Here is a 19,246-nt window from a genome sequence, read left to right as displayed (position 1 = left end):
CAAACGCCTTGCGGAAGTCAAGAAACACGGCATCTACCTGGGAACCCTTGTCTATCGTCCTCTTGAGTCTCGTGGACGAATAGCGCGAGCTGGGTTTTACACGATCGTCTTTTTAGAAACCCATGCTGGTTCCTACAGAGTAGATTTTAGTCTCCAGAAGAGTCATTATGCTCGAACATAATAAGTGTTTCAAAATTCTAGTTATGCATAGTTATGCATCTGAAAAGTCCGGTGAATGGTCTCAGAAAATAAAGGAAACAGGAGTTGAAACAAAATACCTTTACTTGCTTTCAAAGTATCACCATTATCTACAACACACTTGTGACTTCGATTGTAAAACATCCTAAAATCTCTTACTAGCCAGTACTGTTAAAAGAGTAGTAGGAGCCCATGTACTATTTTTTCTTGAGAGACAATATTTTCAGAATTAATGGCCAAAATATTCTGTGTCTTTTGACCTTCTAACACTTTGCATTTGAGAGATTAAATGAATTGCGGTTTCATCCCCCTCGCCTCGTAGTTTACATTTAGCGACATTTGTTCCTCTGTACAGTTCGTGTGTAGGAGGGTGTAGGTGGTTTAAAAATCTATTGGCCAGTCATTATTCCTATAATGAGATTAATTTATCTGTCTCCAAATCAAACGTAGACTTGCAGAAGTCCTCTTGAAACATGGCTTCAGAACCATCAGCTCGCCAGGTTTTTGTGTTTGGATCTTCGTCCAACATTCCGCGTGCTGCCTACTGCTCCAGCTAGATTGTTTTGATTTTTCCGTCGCCTTAGTGACGGAAAGGACAGCTTCCGGTCCAAGAAATGAAGACTTCGTGCCTGTCTCACCAGCTTATCAACTTCATTACCATTGCTTCCCATGTGACCAGGGAAACAACAGCGGGTTATCCTGTTGCTTTCCCATAAGGGCTTCAAGGCATTCTGCAACCATCTTTGACCTCGTTGCAGGGATTGATAGAGATCTTAGAGCTGCTTGGCTGCCTGAGTGAATGTTGATGCCACAGGAACTGGAAGTTATTCTACAGTCTGACGGCATTTGCCCGACCATAACTGTATTTACTACTTTTTTTTTTATTTATGAATTTGGCCAGCTATGGACCGCATATAACTTAAGACTTATGGTGTTTCTTTTTCTTCCTTTCTTCCCAGTACTTCTTCATTTTCTCTCCAACTGATCGTCTCAGCTCATCTGTCCCCACTCTCTTGGTTCGAGATTTTGGCTCATCTTCTTCATAGTTTGCGTTTTCTGTCATTTACTGCATTAATTATATTGGTGTGAGATTCTGGATATCCTAAAGGCTTCCAGTTATTTTCAGTTTTTAATTTTTATCCCTTGTCAGTGCCTCCATTGTAACCCAAAGGTGTAATGGGGGCATGTGAAGCATGGTCTCCATCCCAGCAGCGCGTGTGCTAGTAATTCCGCCTGTTACAGCTAAGCAGGTCAGTCGTCTTCCCAATTCTGTAGGAGCCATTTTTAGTCTATTCATCGAAGGAAAATTGGGATAAGTGTTCGGTTAGTCGCAAATTTTTCTACTGTCGAGTGGGGGAGTGTAATGAATGATATACTAAATATACTGTCCCGCTTGGTATGAGCGTGGGAATGGAGGTCTTTTGATGGTCACGTTTTTATTTATTTCTTGGCTGTCCCAAAAACCACACCTTCTAGCGGAAATGTTTCCCGGTGCCAATTTAAGCTACATTAAATTCCCTACAAAAAACGACTTGTTGGTTTTTTGCTCTGTGACTAATAGTTTCTTGCAGACGATTAAAAGTAGCGTTTTAGTGGTATAAAGTTAGTGTATATTGTTAAATAACGTGGATTAAGAACAAATATTAAATGTTCGTACACGTCTAAGAGCATTAGAACGGTATTAAGGGATAATTTGTGTTCTGCATGGAAGAGATTTATGCAACACAATTAATAGTTAGAGAAGTGCAGTAACTTCGAGGTCTTTCATTAATTCACTACGAATTGACTACGTTATGATTACAATGCTTTACAATATGCTGTCAACAGGAAACTGCAGCACATACCACTTTTACCAGTCTAGTCTCTTTCCCACCAAACATTACATAAATAACTGACAATATAGCTCTTACAAATAAGACACTTCGCAACCATTGTTCGTAGGAATGTATTTTACGTAAAACCTTAATTAACAATTGCTTGTAAGTAGTCACTGAATAAATTGAAAATAGCTCTACTATATAAACACAAGCCGAGGACTTTATTTTGTCTAGTTGCATTGAGAGAACTGAGGAGCAATCTGTGGGGAGATACAGTTTGTAAACTGCAACCCATTACAGAGTAAGGTCTTTTCCTGGAAGAACGCTCCAACTGTCATATCGGACGACTGAGAATCAATATCCCTTGTAGCACTGTAGGACACTGTGCAGAGATATACGTAGAATCGTTCCACAAGCTCTTCTTGCGTTTGTATTATTACCAACTGCTATCTGTATGCAATGGGATGTTAACACACTTTGTGGGAAATAACCCCCACGCCCCGGGAGTGTCTGCGCAATGCGTCACCAGTGATTCATAAGGCGGGCTGCGGAAGGGTCCGTACAACTTTCTGAAATACAATGTAGGCGCTTTTATGACCTGCGGCGAGGCACCTACTCACATGCTTCTACCCTCCTCCCTGTTACAGTCCCAGAAAACATTTTATCCGTCAATACGTTTCTACTGCACTTTTTTGTAGTACACACATTCAGTATTTGCTCCTAATCCACTTCATTTAACAATAAACATCAATTTTATACCGTTAAAACGCTATTCTTATTTTTTTTTCCTGCCCTTGCAACGCATATAGCAAATGTAAAGTAGTTCAATGTTGTACCGGGAAACAATTTCACTAGATGCTGTTGTTTACGAAACATTCAAGAACAGCCTAAAAACGACTTTTACACCCCTGTCACACCCGTCCCCACACTCACTCCCACCGGACAGGATGTTGATGTTGATGGTGATGATGATGATGATGACGCTTGTCTCCCCCCCCCCCCCCTCCCCATTCTACCAGTATACAGAAATTTGCGACTGCACGAATTTTTACGACAGTTGACATTTTTTGGTGGTCGTTGACAGGGCTGTTTCTGCTATGTGTTAATCCACTATCCTGTAGCCCCTAAGGTGTCTTATTAGATCTTAATACTGAGGTGTCTATCCAGTACATACTTCTGGGGCTTTGAGCCGAGCTTTTACCACAGGCTTTTCTACTACATATAAGAGCACATTTTGCCTTGGAAAATATATTCTTTATGTGAGCGATCTATGATAGTTTCGCATTCAGGGTTCTCCCTAGAATACTACTCCCTGTACTGGCAGAATGTCATAGAAGATGTGAAGACTGTAGTACGTATCCTGGACATGCTTCTTTGAGAACTGCACTACAACGGTTTTCTTGGGACTAACCCTAATGTTCTGCTCCCATTAGTGATGGGACAATCGACTGTATTTAACAATCGTTTGGTCAGTCGATTGTTTCTTAAGTTCAGTCGTTTTTTTCAGTCGAATGAAACAACCGAATGAAACCAGTCTCTCCGGCCATGTCAGCTGTATGCGAGTTTTCACTCGCTCATCGTGTTTGAGAGATTTTACTTACATCCTTTTCTGCCTTTTCGGTTATACATGAACCACGACTAGGGTTGACAACTTATTTAGAAACAAATAAAGTATCTTATTTCAAGGAGATGTGAATGAAAAGTATATTTCTAAAAACAAGGTATATTAAAAATACATGTACTTCTATTTACTCACTGAAATAATTGTGGCATTAAATATCGTTTTTTTCTTGTTTTTAAAAGTTTAATATCTTGTACTGCACTATAGATTTGTGTATGAACAATCGCTTTTCAACCCGTTTTTATTAGCTCTGTTTCTTGTCTGTTTTTTTCTTCTTCTCTTTGTCAGTACAAATTTTGCAGTTGATTTCAAACTAATTTCCCTATAAGCTAAATACTTGAAACTTTCAAATTAGTGCAGAACTAGATGAAAATGCAATATTATCTCGCCTTCTCTTATAGTGTATGCAGACAGTGAGTACTTGGTGTACCTGTGCTGTTTCCCTGTTTTCCTGTTCCAGCCGCTAATATTTCGCAGCTAAGAGCGATTGCTGCTAAGCTGCTCTGTAAACTCGATTCTCACTCGTTTTTACATTGGCGGTCTTTTCGCGAGATATGCATATGAGGAAGCAATATCTTTGTTGATTCATTTGAAGAGAAACTGAAATAAACCTGATGTTTAGCACATGTCTCTGTTGCAATCTCATCAAAATGTTTTAATTCAGTTGAAAAATTTCTCACACACGAGACTAAAAAGCAGAAAATAACTTTTTAAATAGAGAAACTTTTTAATATAAAACGGTTTTAAAACGGGCATAAATAATCTCTCCTAGCCACATACAGATCCCTAACGTCGTACAGATAGTCCTGAAAATATGTGGTAGTGAGACACTCTCTGCAAAACTGAAAACGTCTCGGGACGCCTTTAGCTGGTGACGTAATTTTCTGTACAAAATATTTATCTTCCACATAAATAAACGGTTGAACAATAAAATGATTTTGTATTTCTGGACATCATGACATCACACATTGCGTATATAATGGAATGAAAACTGTCGCTAAAACGAGGCAAGATTCCTTTCCTCGTCATATATCATTAAGGAAACCACTGCGCTCATCTTTGCATCCCCAATTAGGGTTGCAATAAGTCCGGATTTCCCCGGATTGGCTCTAATTTTGAGGACGTCCTCAGACGTGCTGGAAGGAATTCTTACAACTGTCAGGGATAAACCTGGATCTTTTATCGTTCCTGTTGAAATTCGCTCTGTTTTGAAATAGATAGTAATAAACCTTAGTTAAAATTTATTAAAGCAGGACCGAACCATACGTAATTTCTTCGTTTTAGTCTATTAAAAACGCAGCGGCAAGCACGTTTAGACGCTCTCCTATAGACATACAGTATGTTCCAAAATGATTTTAAACCTTCGATCAAGTATTATATTTTAGAAATGGGAATAGGTAGAAAGGTGCGGTTAACGGCATAATGTTCACACACACCTAAAGCTGATTTTTTCTTGTTTTCACGTGTGAGTTATCGTGTGGAGTGGTTGGTACAGACTATATATGACACTGTCCTGCGGAACCCCGTTACATTTTTTTCTTTGGGCGGTAGTTGCACAAACTATGAGCTCACGTCAGAGCAGCAATAGCACACTTTAATGAGGATCCTAGGCCGGACACCGGACACATCAAACTGGAATATCACGTAGATAACCTGTGTGCTACAGACGAAATACACGTTTGAGTTGACAATTTCCCCCCCCCCCCCCCCCCCCCCGTGACAGTCACGATTTTCCTACCTCTGATTACGGAACGTTTTATCCTGAATTACACGTCATTTCACCTGTATCGGTATGCTGTTACTGAGACTGTATTTTCGCAAAAGAGTAATGTATGGAGCACTGAGAAAACACAGTTTGTTGTAGGAAATACGAAATCAATGTTAGTGACTGGCGTTATGATGAAACTTGAGTCGAATGTTTTTATAATGATGATGAAGAATACAGACAGGGTGAAGAAAATTTGCAGCACCGATGAATACTGTATGTCTTCTCGCACTCCATCGTCTTAGAAGGTATTAATGTACTTTTTGTAACAAAGTGATAGTTTGCATTTATTACGTTCAGTTCAGACTTTTTTTCCGTATCAAAATTTTTTTTTAATGTGTCCCGACTTTGGCAGTAGAAAATATGGTCACCTTAACACACTGAACTCTGTTAAGCGGCTACTAGTACCGTAGGTATGTATGATCACCATGCTGCAAACCGCGCTTTTCTACCTATCCCCATTCTGAAATATATATGATCAAAGTTGTAAAGTCGATTTTGGAACACCCTGTATTTTCCATACTGTGAGAAGCCGCCGACAAAGGGCGATCGCATACACCGCGAAGCCGTGCCGCCCGTCAGGCAATTGAATGTCTTAAATGTCATTTGCCTTCTACTCATTGAGCTCTATAAAACTGATTTCATTTACGTTCATATTCCTTACTGCAAATTAGTACGACGTCTGAAAATGAACGTCTCTGTAATGGGCTTTCACAAATCCTTGTGACTCTCATGCTGGTTTGTATCTGCTGGTCGGATGGAGGCGTGCGCCCGCTGGCGTTGTCGGCACGAACATGGCAAGCGAGAAAACATACCCTCCCCCTCTCATGTCCCTGCTCCCCGCGCAGCGCCGTGGCCTTGGACCAATTTATCGTCTACAGACTCTGTGTGTCCGGGGAAAATAATTGTATTTGACCCAAATGTCTGGGGCTTTCGAAGGTTTGTCTGGGGTCGGCAATTAAGTGATAACAGGCCTACCCCAGCGATACGGCAGGTTAAATAGTTTCGCGATAAATGGCACCTGGAACAGTTTAATCCACAACAATACATGACTCAGTTTTAAATAATGAAAAGAAAAATTACACCATTCAGTACATAATTAAATTAACATGTATACTGCTTATTTTAACTTCGACATACCACCCTCTGTCAGTATAATATAGCACGGCTTTAGTTCAACTAATTAAATTATTGCAGGCTAGTTTCACTCAGATGAATGAATGGATAGCGCGGTCATGTACAACACTAAAGAATGGATAGTTAAAAGAATGAACACACGGATCAACCGACCGAAAATTTACTGGTTGTTTCACTTGAAAAAAAAATATAGAATGAATAATCCAGTCAGTATCCAAAGCTACAACGGTGTCGAATCTCTTCATTCGATTGCTACCAGTGACTGCTTTCACTAGAGAAAATAAGTGAATAATAACCCAACCGACAGGTAAAACTACAACCGTCTGACATAATTATTTTCATTCGGTTCCTCCCACAAACTGGTTTCCTTCAAAAGAGCGAATGAGTAATCCGACAAAGTGAATAGATTGTTTTCATTCGGTTGCTACCCAGACTGGTTTCACCCAAAAGAATGAATGAATAATTCAACCTATACAGTTCACGCTGGATACGGCGGCCGATAGGCAGTGACAAGTTTTTGTCCAAAGAGCTGGGCGACTTCATCCGTTTGTTCAAAGGAGAGGCCGACAAGTGTTTGCCACCTTTCGGCCGGTCGGCGATGACATAGTCGACGCGCACGACGTGCAATATTTCTCAGTAGTTCTCCATGACAGAGCGTAGGGGAACGATGCGGGAGACCAGCATTGTCGTATTAGGCAAGGCCCTAATGAAGGTGGTTTGCCATTGCCTTCCTCGTGTAACGTTATGTGTCAGGTTCATTAAGATGTGCCCATCATTTCGTAAATGATCATAGTTATTGTGATATTTACGTGGAATTAAGACACTGCGCGAAATTCGAAAAAGTTTTCAATGAAAAGTAGTGGTCGCAAAGAATTTGCGTCTGGTACATATTACATAATATGTTGCTGCGTATGAAATGTAGCTAACTCGTTGAATTTTTCTTTAGACTGTCACCAGTCTCGAAAAAATCGATCTGATGTAGTGCACTCATTTGCGATCGCACTGTGCCAGCGATAAAGCCAGAATGAATATCCACAACATTCCTCATACTTCATAAACGGTTTGAGATATCGAAATGAGATTTTCGCAAATGGTTGCCTACAAAGAGGAGAGTATTTTGCCGTATGATTATTGTGCAAGACTTCACTGTCTACCGTGTTATTCCAATAACTACAGACTTTTCCGATGAAAGACTGTAATTTTTAATGACCTTCGATAGCTAGTGAAAGAAGAAATGTTGTGGGTTTTGGAAAGACATAAATGAAGTCAGTAAATGTGTATTTTGTATCGAGGATGTGTTTCTTATAAGATGTTGACCTTACTTCTCCTCTGTTCCTCACTTAATAACATAATAAACCACAGTTTCAGAATTATCTCACAATTTCGTCTGCACAACATGTTAGTGAGGTGAGCTGTGTATATTCCGCTTAGTTTTGACAAAAGAAACATTTTCACGTGGCAAGAAGAGAAATATGTTAGTTTTACTCAAAATTGCCCACTCGTGACTCTTCTCTGAAAGTCACAAATGGTTGACAAACTAGGCGAAAATATATCTCTGCATTTTCGGTGGAATTCTTTTTAGATATTAACCAAAGAAGAGGTGATATATTTTTGAATGGTCACCATGCAAGTGTGAGTGTGGAGGGCCCCCCGCTTAATATTTGTCAAAAATATGAGTGTAGGCTTTAGTTTAGAATGGCACTTCCCCTTCAGTGCTGGGAATTTCCCCTGCAGCGCTCTGAGCGCCCCCCCCCCCCCCCCACCGCCGCTCTCACCATGCTTCCCCAGCCGAATGTGCATGTAGCCGCCACGGCATATTGCGCGCACTGTACATATAGCTACAATTAAATGAGTCGGCTGTTTTCCAACAACTGAATGAATCGATTCTTTTCATTCGGTTGTTCCCATCACGAGTGTCCAGTACTAGTCTTGTACTACGTTAAATGCGCAGTATACCATTTTTCTAATGCTACTAACAAACATACTAAGTAATACTGTGTCTAAACCGTGTATGTACCGTTCGCAAAAGTAACCTCTCGCATTTACCACTTTGATGAGTTCATTCACCACTAGGTTATACAGTAGTGGGTACAAAATCGCTGCTTGTGGATATGCTCAGGTGATGTTGATCACCATTTCCTCATTCATCATTGTGCCATCTACTTCTCATCTACTCAGCATGTTCGTAATCCACCTGCATGCTTTGGTCTTATTGCATTGCTCTTTTGCAGCTTAGAACATAGATTTGAAGATCGTATTGCTAAAAGTGCTCTCAGTATCCAGAAAAATGCAGAGCAATTGCCTGAAAGTGTAGAGTTCTTCCACAGTCCCAGCAAATTTGTGAAATGCTGTTTCACGTGGTTACCCTGGTTGGTATGCGTGTCAGTCATCATGTAGAGAAACGTCATTTAACCCCCTTTCTCTAACGTGCCTATCAATCTGTTTTACTAATGTATTCAGTCTTAGTCTTGTTATAGTTATTTCTCCCTCGAGAATTGTAAAAACTTTCGCTACCTTCCAAGCATTAGAAATGGTTACTGCTACCAGGTTAAAACCAAACATATGAGTCTAATTGAACTCCCTCCTGCTTATTGCGGTAGAGGTGAAAAGATTACATCTGGATCTGGTGACTGAACAGTTGAAACGTTCCCACAGCCCAATGAATTTCTTCTCAGGCAGATCCCAGATCTTCTCTCATTACATTCACGAATGGTGCTTGAGAACAGTGGTTGTCGTTAAGCCTCCATCACTACGACAGACCTTTGTGAGAGAAAATAATGTGGTCAACCTTTCTGGGAACATACACTCTCGTCTTTCAACAGTAAATCTTTCTGTAATGTACAAAATCTCTACTGTGGCGTCTGCCATTGGAGGTGGCTGAGCTGATACGAAACACTAGACGACCCTGTGCCAACACTAGCGATTTTTGTTGGGTCTTCTCTCTTCTGTTAAACCAAACTGGAGAAGGGTCGTCGCCTGACGGACAATGCTCAAGAATCTGTTAAACGAAGGTTTTGTAAACAACTTCTTTCATTCTTGTGTAGCTTGGTGGATCAGTTCTTTAGTGCCAGATTCACATCTGAAGGGCTGCAGTTCGATCCCCTGTCATTCTTACAATTTTTATGTGCGGCTTGTCTTTTCTTTCGCCTTTTGCAAATTTTGATAATTTAAAAATGCAACATAGTTGTGAGTATAAGATAAACAGTTGACTCTCTCATAAATGGCCGAAGAAGTTAGTTCAAAGGTCGGAGGAAAATCTTCTCGTTAACACCTATAATAGCACCATTCCTGGTGGATTGTGGTTTCCAATCCAGCCTTCCGGTTGAAGACATCTTCACCTTCTTTCAAGGATAAATTGCAATGCCGTAAGATTATTTCCATAAATATGTGCCTGGTTCCTGCTTTTCCTACGATTAGTTTTTGTATACTCATTCCACTTCAGGCCTCTCTGTACGGTTTCTCCTAAGTATATTAGGTCAGCGCTGTTGTCAGCGTCTCATCGGCAATCACGTAATTGTACATATCTTCCACTACTCATGTCCAGTGTGTTATAACTAGGTTAGGATCAACAGCCAGTCATTGTATAGATTCGCTGTACTCTGCTGATCTTCCAATATATTATATGCATATTATCCTGGACAACGATTGAATACCTTGTATAACCTTCTCGAGTCACAATCCAGTCTCGTAATCGAAGCACTCAGACGTGGATGCGGTTGGTGACGTCACATTACTTAATGTCACATTTGCGCAAGAGATGTCGTCTGTTATATAGACTGAACCAGTCGCCCTTTCAAGTTCTGCATTACGTATCCTTAGTCAGGAACACTTACAATGAGCTGGCCAAGCAAGCTGCCAAACATGCTGAGAATGCGAAAAGTGGCCTTTGCCGTGACATCCATGAGTTGAATCGACAGATGGTTTCGGTTTTCATTTCCTGTTGATCTCCTACACTGCTTTTCCGAGCCCAAAGTCATTATAACATTTCCGGTTCAAGGGCGTTGTGATCTATTTTGTCAGTATGCTGATTTTGCCTTAAGACGCACATTTCAGTATTTCAAAGTGTGGTCCATTTAAATATGCGCGTTTTGTTCATTACCTCTTTATAACTACCTCTGTTTGCAATATTTAAGTATACCACTGAATATACGTGCAATATTATATCATTTTACGACGTATAGTTTAGGAGTTACGATGTCATCAAGACTGAGATGCATGGGAAGTTAGTTGTTCTAAGACTGGAGTTTCTGATTGCCTCCGGAACCTTCGTGCAAGGTTTTTAATGTACACGCGATTGTTTTTTCAGCTCTTCTTATCAGTGGCACACTCTCCTACAGGATTAACGTCTCATCAATTAAATGTTAGTGTAGAAGTCATTGTAGTCGTTTACAAAGCTAATTAACTGTGTGATAGGTGTGCTAAACCTATGTCTATTGTCCAGATTTCATTTCAGTTTTACATACCTGATGTTGATTGTTCGCGGCACAATGCGGAGGTAGAACTTTCCCTCGTCACTAAAAGCAACTTTGCACCATTCATCCCAGCAACTGCGCTTTTCACTCCTAGTGTGCAATACCACCGTACTGAAATGTAGATGACAAAACAAAGAGCCCGTTTTGAGATAACTTGATGCATATGTGAAATGTTCGAAACGACAGACCACTCACTCTGTTACTCTAATACGCTCCACTTCTGTCAGAATATGGTCGTAGTTACAACCATTATTTCCAGAGCTGCTCCTGGCAGCTCTTAATGTGAAATAGGTTTGTTAAAGTTTCAAGCACTGTGAGTTTCTCACTCGTTGATTTAAGTTTCTATCATTCTTATCACTTTCGTACGCTATTCTTCTTACTTTAAACACACACATACGAAATATATTCATATTTAGGTTCATAAATGTGTAGTATTCACTTTGTCAGAATTTCTCTTTTACCAGCTATCGCTTACATGATATAGGAACTCTACTGACTGATGGTTATGTGAAATTTCCACATGACTTCAAGATGTGAGAACATTTGAAGTAAATACAACAGGAGGAAGTGTCGTTCTTTGAGTATTGCAGGAGGTTGTGTAGAGGAGTTATCAACTCCCGTTACAGTATTTGACATATAAACTCCATCGTATCCAGTATTGTATTTATTCTACAGTCCGTACAATTGCTGCAGCTGTTCGTCATTTGTCTTTGGCCTCAGCACGATGAAAAGTATTATAGCAATGCTCGCCCGAGAAAAATATCTTCACCATGTACGTAACTCAGCAAGCTTTCCTGTGTAGTGATTCTGTAGCTAGTTACTCAAGTGATAAAAAAGTTTTTATCCTCTGAAGTCACGTATGGCTTGGCTTGCACGACCATCGTGACGTCTATCGTGTACTTCACTGTAGCTTCCTACATTCCGAGCATCGTCTTTACCATCTTCCCCATCCCCAGACTACTCTACCGAAACACTGTGCTGTCCCTTTGAAATCAATTTCACTTTGTTAATTTTCTCTTCTGCCTTTTATCCCAGGTAATACGCTGACGGAAGAAACCGCAACACCAAAAAATAATTTATGTAGAGTAACGATATTTGGGGAATATTTTTCTCTAGGTTACATATTTGATTAACGTGACAGGTTAATGTAAGAGCGAGATAAATCATTGCAAATGAGAAATGCTGGTACATTAATAAAAGGTGGTGAATGCAAGAGTGAAAACGTGCATGCAGTGTGTTGTATAGATGCCGGATGCCAGTTTGTAGGATGGAGCCCCATGCTTGTTGTCGTGCTCGGTGAATGCTGTTTGTGGATGAGGTTGGAGTTGTCGTCCGTTGATGTAAAATATGCGCTCGATTGGAGACAGATCTGGTTATCGATCAGATAAAGGCAACATGTCGACACTCTTTATTAGCATGTTGGGTTACAACAGTGGTGCGTGGGCGAGCGTTAACCGTTTGGAAAATGCCCCGTGGAATGCTGTTTATCAATGGCAGCACGACAGGCCGAATCAACAGATTGACGTACAGTTTTGCAGTCAGGGTGCGTGGGATGACAGCGAAGGCGCTACTGCTCTAACACGAAATCGCACCCAAGACCATAACTCCAGGTGTAGGTCCAGTGTGTCTAGCACGTACACAGGTTGTTTTCAAGCCCTAACCAACAAATGACCATCTATGGCACCGAGGGAGAACCAACTGTCATCAGAACATACAACAAAAATGCACCCTGCCTTCCAGTGAATTCTCGCCAGACACCTCTGAAGCCGTAAACGGTGGTGGTTCGGAGTCAGTGGAATGAACGCTACGGGACGTCTGACTAGGAGCTGTCCTTGAAGTAACGTATGTGTAACAATCAATTCGTCGTGTCACTATGGTTCCAAGTGCTGCTCAAATTGCTGCTGCAGATGCAGTACAGTGCCGCAGAGGGGAGTCCGGTCTTCTCGCGACCGTACGTTATGGTGACCACCGTTGCCAGCGGTTATGTACAGTGGCTACTGTACATAATTGCTGCAATATCGCACGAGGAACAGCCAGCTCGTTGTAGCCCTATTACACGACCTCGTTGAAAACCAGGAGCTGATGATAATGGCGTCTTTGTCATCTTAAAGGCATTCTTCACTATCATCAACGTACCACGTCCAATCTAAACAGTAACTAACGGTGACGACCGTTACAGCGTGTATTTAAAGCAAATCTACTAGCGCCACTCTTCTATGACTGGCACAAAATTTGAACAGGCACCATCAGACGACTACCAATCTGTTTATGTAGCACAACTTCTTCTTGGTGCTGCGATATTTTTTCCGTCAGTGTATTAACTTAATTGCAGAACAGCTTACTTTATTGGTGAACTAAGGTTTCTGAAATAAATGGCAGCCATCTGAATACGAGACCTGTACGTGCTGTAAGTAATTAAGATGTGGAGAGGCAGCGTGACGATAGTCCCAGTTGCAATCCCTGGTTTTATGAATATCAACACCAATGATATAAGATGGATTAATCAATTTTTTGATTACGAGATTTTCACGCTGTGGCGTAGTTCTTAATATTATTACTGTAATACTTACACAAATTTTGCTAAATGAAAATGACGTATGGAAATTAAAGAAGCTTCATAAAGATTTCAGTTTTATGATACATGTAATTGTTGTTGCGTCATAATTGACCTATTTCGGTCGTAAAATATCCGGTAAATGGATAAAACGATTTGGTAGAAATGAGTTGTCAGTGGAGCGTTTGTCAAAAAAAGAGAAAAAGAGGCTGGAGTTGTTAAACGTAGCGTTTGCGTCGCGTCGTATCATCTTATGGGGAGTGGAAACCTTCCGGAGCCACCTGTTGGGTCTAGCGAATGGCTCAGAAACGACAATTCTCCTCTTCTGGCCAATTATAACGAGGCAATTTTTTTCCAGGAGAGCAGCTCCCACGCGGGCAATGCTGCGGTGAAGGAGGAGGAAGAAGAGGAGGAGGAGGGGGGCAGCACTCCAGAGGTGGCTGAAGCGCCCCCTCCCTCACAGGCGGCCTGCAACGGCATCGGCGGCAGTGGCGACGGCGGCGGCGACGGGACCGCGCAGCTGGCGCCGGAGAAGCAGCGGCCAGCGCGCACCCATGCGCAGAGCCGCGGCGTGGGCGCGGGCGTTGCCGGAGGAGCGGCCGAGGGCGCCGACCAAGGGCGCCGGCAGGCCCACGCGGTGAGCTGCCAGCCTCTTACCTCATCCTCGCCTCCTCCGTTGCAGCCCACTCGCCTACGTGCCCTGTGTTGTCAATCGCAGGACGATGACGTACTCGGAGTGCCTAAAAAGAGTACAGGACGAACAGAAAATGCAAACCTAGTTACATGTCACTAATACACTACTCGCAATTAAAATTGCTACATTACGAAGATGACGTGCTACAGACGCGAAATTTAACCGACAGAAGAAGATGCTGTGATATGCAAATGATTAGCTTTTCAGAGCATTCACACAAGGTTGGCGCCGGTGGCGACACCTACAACGTGCTGACATGAGGAAAGTTTCCAACCGACTTCTCATACACAAACAGCAGTTGACCAGCGTTGCCTGGTGAAACGTTGTTGTGGTGCCTCGTGTAAGGAGGAGAAATGCGTACCATCAAGTTCCCGACTTCGATAAAGTTCGGATTGTGGCCTATCGCGATTCCGGTTTATCGTACGGCCTCGTATCACTAGCAATCGAGATGACAGGCATGGCTGTAACGGATCGTGCAGCCACGTCTCGATCCCTGAATCAGCAGATGAGGTCATTTGCAAGACAACAACCATCTGCACCAACAGTTCGACGACGTTTGCAGCAGCATGGACTATCAACTCGGAGACCATGGCTGCGGTTACCCTTGACGTTGCACCATAGACATGAGCACCCGCGATGGTGTACTCAACGATGAACCTGGGTGCACGAATTGCAAAACGTCATTTTTCGATGAATCCAGGTTCTGTTTACAGCATCATGATGGTCGCATCCGTGTTTGGCGACATCGCGGTGAACGCACATTGGGAGCGTGTATTCGTCATCGTCATACTCTCGTATCACCTGGCGTGTTGGTATGGGGTGTCATTGGTTACACGTCTCGGTCACCTCTTGTTCACATTGACGGCACTGTGAACAGTGGACGTTGCATTTCAGATGTGTTACGATCCGTGGCTCTACCCTTCATTCGATCTCTGCGAAACCCTACATTTCAGCAGGATAATGCACGACCGCATGTTGCAGGTCCTGTACGGGCCTTTCTGGTTACAGAAAATGTTCGACTGCTGCCCTGGTCCAGCACATTCTCCAGATCTCTCACCGATTGAAAACGTTTGGTCAATGGTGGCCGAGCAACTGGTTCGCCACAATACGCCAGTCAGTACGTTTGATGAACTGTGGTATCGTGTTAAAGCTGCATGGGCAGCTGTACCTGTACTCGCCATCCAAGCTGGTTTTGACTCAGTGCCCAGGCGTATCAAGGCTGTTATTACGGCCCCAGGTGGGTGTTCTGGGTACTGATTTCTCAGGATCTATGCACCCAAATTGGGTAAAAATGTACTCACATTTAAGTTCTAGTGTAATATATTTGTGCAATGAATACCCGTTTATCATCTGCATTTCTTTTTGGTGTAGCAATTTTCATGGCCAGTAGTGTAAGTGTACCGTCAAGTCACGTAAGAATTATGTGTCTATTTTTACCTAATTTGAAGTGCTAGAATGGACTATAAAAATATGAGGAAGTAACAGGTTGTGTGGTTACGATATAACGAGATAAATCAAGGTTTGGGTGAACACGTCGTACATATGTATAGAGTCGTATATCTTATCCATAAGACAACGCAATAGGTATTATCTTACGGGTAAGAGAGATGACTCCATATGTAGTTATTGTTTTATGGATAAGACAGATGACTCAGCGCATATGTATGAAGTGTTCACCCAAACCCTGATTTATCTCATAATGATATATAAATCAATACGCGTAATTAAAGAAAATAGACACTAACAACCTGTGACTTCCATGTATTTTTATAGCGTCCATTGTAGCACAATCGCAACCTGCAAATTACAGGGCAGTTTTAAAGCTACTACAAAGTGTCAGCGATGGCTTCGTTTCGAAACGCTCCGAAGAAAACTCCAGGATGCTGACCCACGGCCTCACACGTGTAACAATATGTCTCTCCTGACTTCCAATTGGCGCGGTGTGAAGCATCGTTCTGGACACAACCCCATAGGTCTAGGCTGTCGCTAAACAATTTGTTCATTATATCCTTTCTCCAGGAGTGTTAGTCCTGCAAGTTACATAGGAGAAATTCTCTGAACTTCGGAAGGTAGGAGATAAAGATACTGGCGGAAGAAACTCTTGTGTGCGCGGTTCGTGAGTTTTGCTTGGGTGTTTCAGTCGGTGAGTGGGAGGTGCCCCAGGATCAGTGTTGGGGCCACTCCTGTTCCTTATTTATATAAATGATATGCCCTCTGGTATTACGGGTAACTCTAAAATATTTCTGTTTGCTGATGACACTAGCTTGGTAGTAAAGGATGTTATGTGCAACGTTGGCTCGGTTTCAAATAGTGCAGCACATGACATTAGTTCATGGTATGTAGAAAATAAACTAACGCTAAATCACAGTAAGACTCAGTTTTTACAATTTCTAGCACACAATTCAACAAAACCTGACATTTTAATTTCACAGAACGGGCATTGATTTGTGGAGCTATACAGTTCAAATTTCTAGGTGCTCAGATAGATAGTAAGCTGTCGTGGAAAGCCCACGTTAAGGATCTTGTTCAAAGTCTTAATACTGCCACTTTTACTGTTCGAACGGTATCAGAAGTGAGTGATCATTGGACACGAAAATTAGTTTGTTTCTTTTTATTCGCTTTTGTCGCATGGTATTATATTTTAGTGGGCACGAAAATTAGTTTGTTTCTTCTTATTCGCTTTTGTCGTATGGTATTATATTTTAGGTTAACTCTTGCAATTCTAAAAGGATAGTTTTGGCTCAGAAACAGGAGGTTCGGGCAATAAGTGGTGTAAGTTCACGAACCTCTTGTCAACCTCTGTTCACGAGTCTGAGTATTTTGACATTGGCCTCTCAATATGTATATCCCTTATTGTCGTTTCTTGTTACCAATATTAGCTTATTCCCAATAATAAGCAGCTTTCACTCGGTTAATACTCGGCAGAAATCAAACCTACATTTGAATCGGACTTCCTTATCTCTTGTGCAAAAAAGTGTGCAGTATACTGCTGCATCCATTTTCAATAAGCTGCCACTCGAATACAAAAAATGTTAGCAGTAATCCACGCGCTTTTAAATCGAAACTGAAGAGTTTCGTCATGAGTCTGTAGAGGAGTTCCTTGATAAATTAAGCTGATATTTATTGTGTTGCTGATAGCGTTTAGTTAAACTTATGGACTGACATTTTTCAGGTTCATGAACCTTTCTGTTATTAATTTATGTTGTAATTTCATGTACTGACGCGTTCCATGACCTTGGAGATTTGCTCCTCAATTGGACCCTACGGAACTTGACGTGTAAATAGAAATAAAAAATAAAAAAATAGATGTTCATACACTTGTGACGCGAGTTCGCTGAGTGCAGTTGCAACAGATAAATATCTTCTAGATACAGGGGAATTATAGACATTAGCTGCTAGTGATCATTGACTCAAATCAATGAAGAAAGTTGAAAATTTGTGCTCGACCAGGATTCAAAACCGGGCCTCCTTCTTTCTAGGCAGATGCACTCACCACTGCGCCATCCGGACACAGTGTGGTCTTCGGGACTGCGCGGACTACCCTAGCATGCCTCTCGTCAGACCCAAGTTCTCAACTTATTCACACACTCTGGGTATAGTGCCCCGTGCACATTATCTTCGTTATTCGTGCATTTCGCTGATTCCCGTGTAATTAAGGCGGAAACGGCCATTGGTCTCTTCAGTGCACATGGATACAAAGCTTGAACTCTTTCAGGGATCGGCGAAATGCCACGAATAATGAGAATAATGGGCTACATCAGCAGCGTGTGGATAAGTTGAGAATTCGGATCCGTCGGCACGTGAGTTAGGATAGTCCGTGCAGTTTCAATGACCACTGTGTCTGTATGGAGCAGCGGTCACAACATCTGCCTAGTAAGAGGGAGAGCCAGGTTAGAATCCCGGTCGGGAACATATCTTCAAATTTTCCCATTATTTCGAACCAATTTCCACGGGCAGCTAACGTCTTGCATTCCTTTGTGTCTTGATTAATAGTGACTGCAGAGTAAAGAAATCGGCACCTACACAAATATCCTCTAGTAGTCTTTAAAATTCTGAGTTAAGCACTGAAGTTTAAGAAACATTCTGGAATCTGAACTCTCCTAAGTTCTCCATCGGTACCTCATTTGCGGTTCATGATTTCGAGCAACATTCGAAGGCGCGTCAAATGTTTCTGTAATCTATTTTATTTCTTATATTTAGACAAGTAATTTCACGAAACATTTGACCGTTATTTTATGCAATTTTTTTATTTTCAAGTTTTGGTCAAAGAAATCTGACAAAATATATTTAAATATCGATTGGAATACTTTTTGTTATTAAAAGTATGCAGATCAAGAGAAAGCAGAGAAGTTTGTTTATGCAGTGATCGATAATTTTGACACTTTATTCACATAGCTAGTTCGTGAAATGTTTCCCTTTTCCCTCAAATCACTAATTAAGTTTTTCTTAATTACGCGACTTAACTAATTAAGTAATTTTTTAGTACTAAACCTCAGGCTGGTCAGTTTGATATCTCATTTCCCGATTTCCCATTCTTCTCTTGGCTTTGTAATTCTAGTATAAATTTTTCCTCAGTTCACTAAGTATTTGTTAATTACCCTGATTGATTCCTACCAAGTAAATATTTCTTTCGAAACTAGACATCACGATGGTCAATTTGATACTCCATTTATTCATTTCCCGCTCACTTTGGCTATGAAAATTCATACAAGAATCCATCGTGTAATTTCTAGGGAGCCAAGTTTTCGCTTCTCTCAAACATTTCGCCATAAATCAATGTTGCATACTGAGAATAAACGGGCAGAAGGACTCACGTTGTTCAGTTACATCACTGGCTTCTGATCACTGGAACTAGTAGGTGTAGCAACAACATACTTAGCAGTATGTGTCTGGAGCGAGCTGAAGTGGAACGGTCACTGAAAGAGGTGTAAAAACAGCAGATATTCAGCACAACAATCCGAAAGAGGACCATGTGGTTTCAACAGAGG

At 41.6% G+C, this 19,246-nt stretch overlaps 1 protein-coding gene across 1 annotated transcript in view; it reads left to right on the top strand.

The window, feature by feature from the left end:
* Positions 1-19,246, top strand: part of LOC126480940 (heterogeneous nuclear ribonucleoprotein C-like) — an 822,623-nt gene that overhangs the window by 788,463 nt on the left and 14,914 nt on the right. The window contains exon 9 of the mRNA XM_050104357.1: positions 13,923-14,201. Coding sequence (XP_049960314.1) covers positions 13,923-14,201 — 279 coding nt within the window. The remainder of the gene's footprint in view (positions 1-13,922; positions 14,202-19,246) is intronic.

The sequence above is a fragment of the Schistocerca serialis genome, chromosome 5, assembly GCF_023864345.2.
Source record: "Schistocerca serialis cubense isolate TAMUIC-IGC-003099 chromosome 5, iqSchSeri2.2, whole genome shotgun sequence".
Lineage (NCBI taxonomy): Eukaryota > Metazoa > Arthropoda > Insecta > Orthoptera > Acrididae > Schistocerca > Schistocerca serialis.
This window is presented reverse-complemented; position numbering and strand designations above follow the sequence as displayed.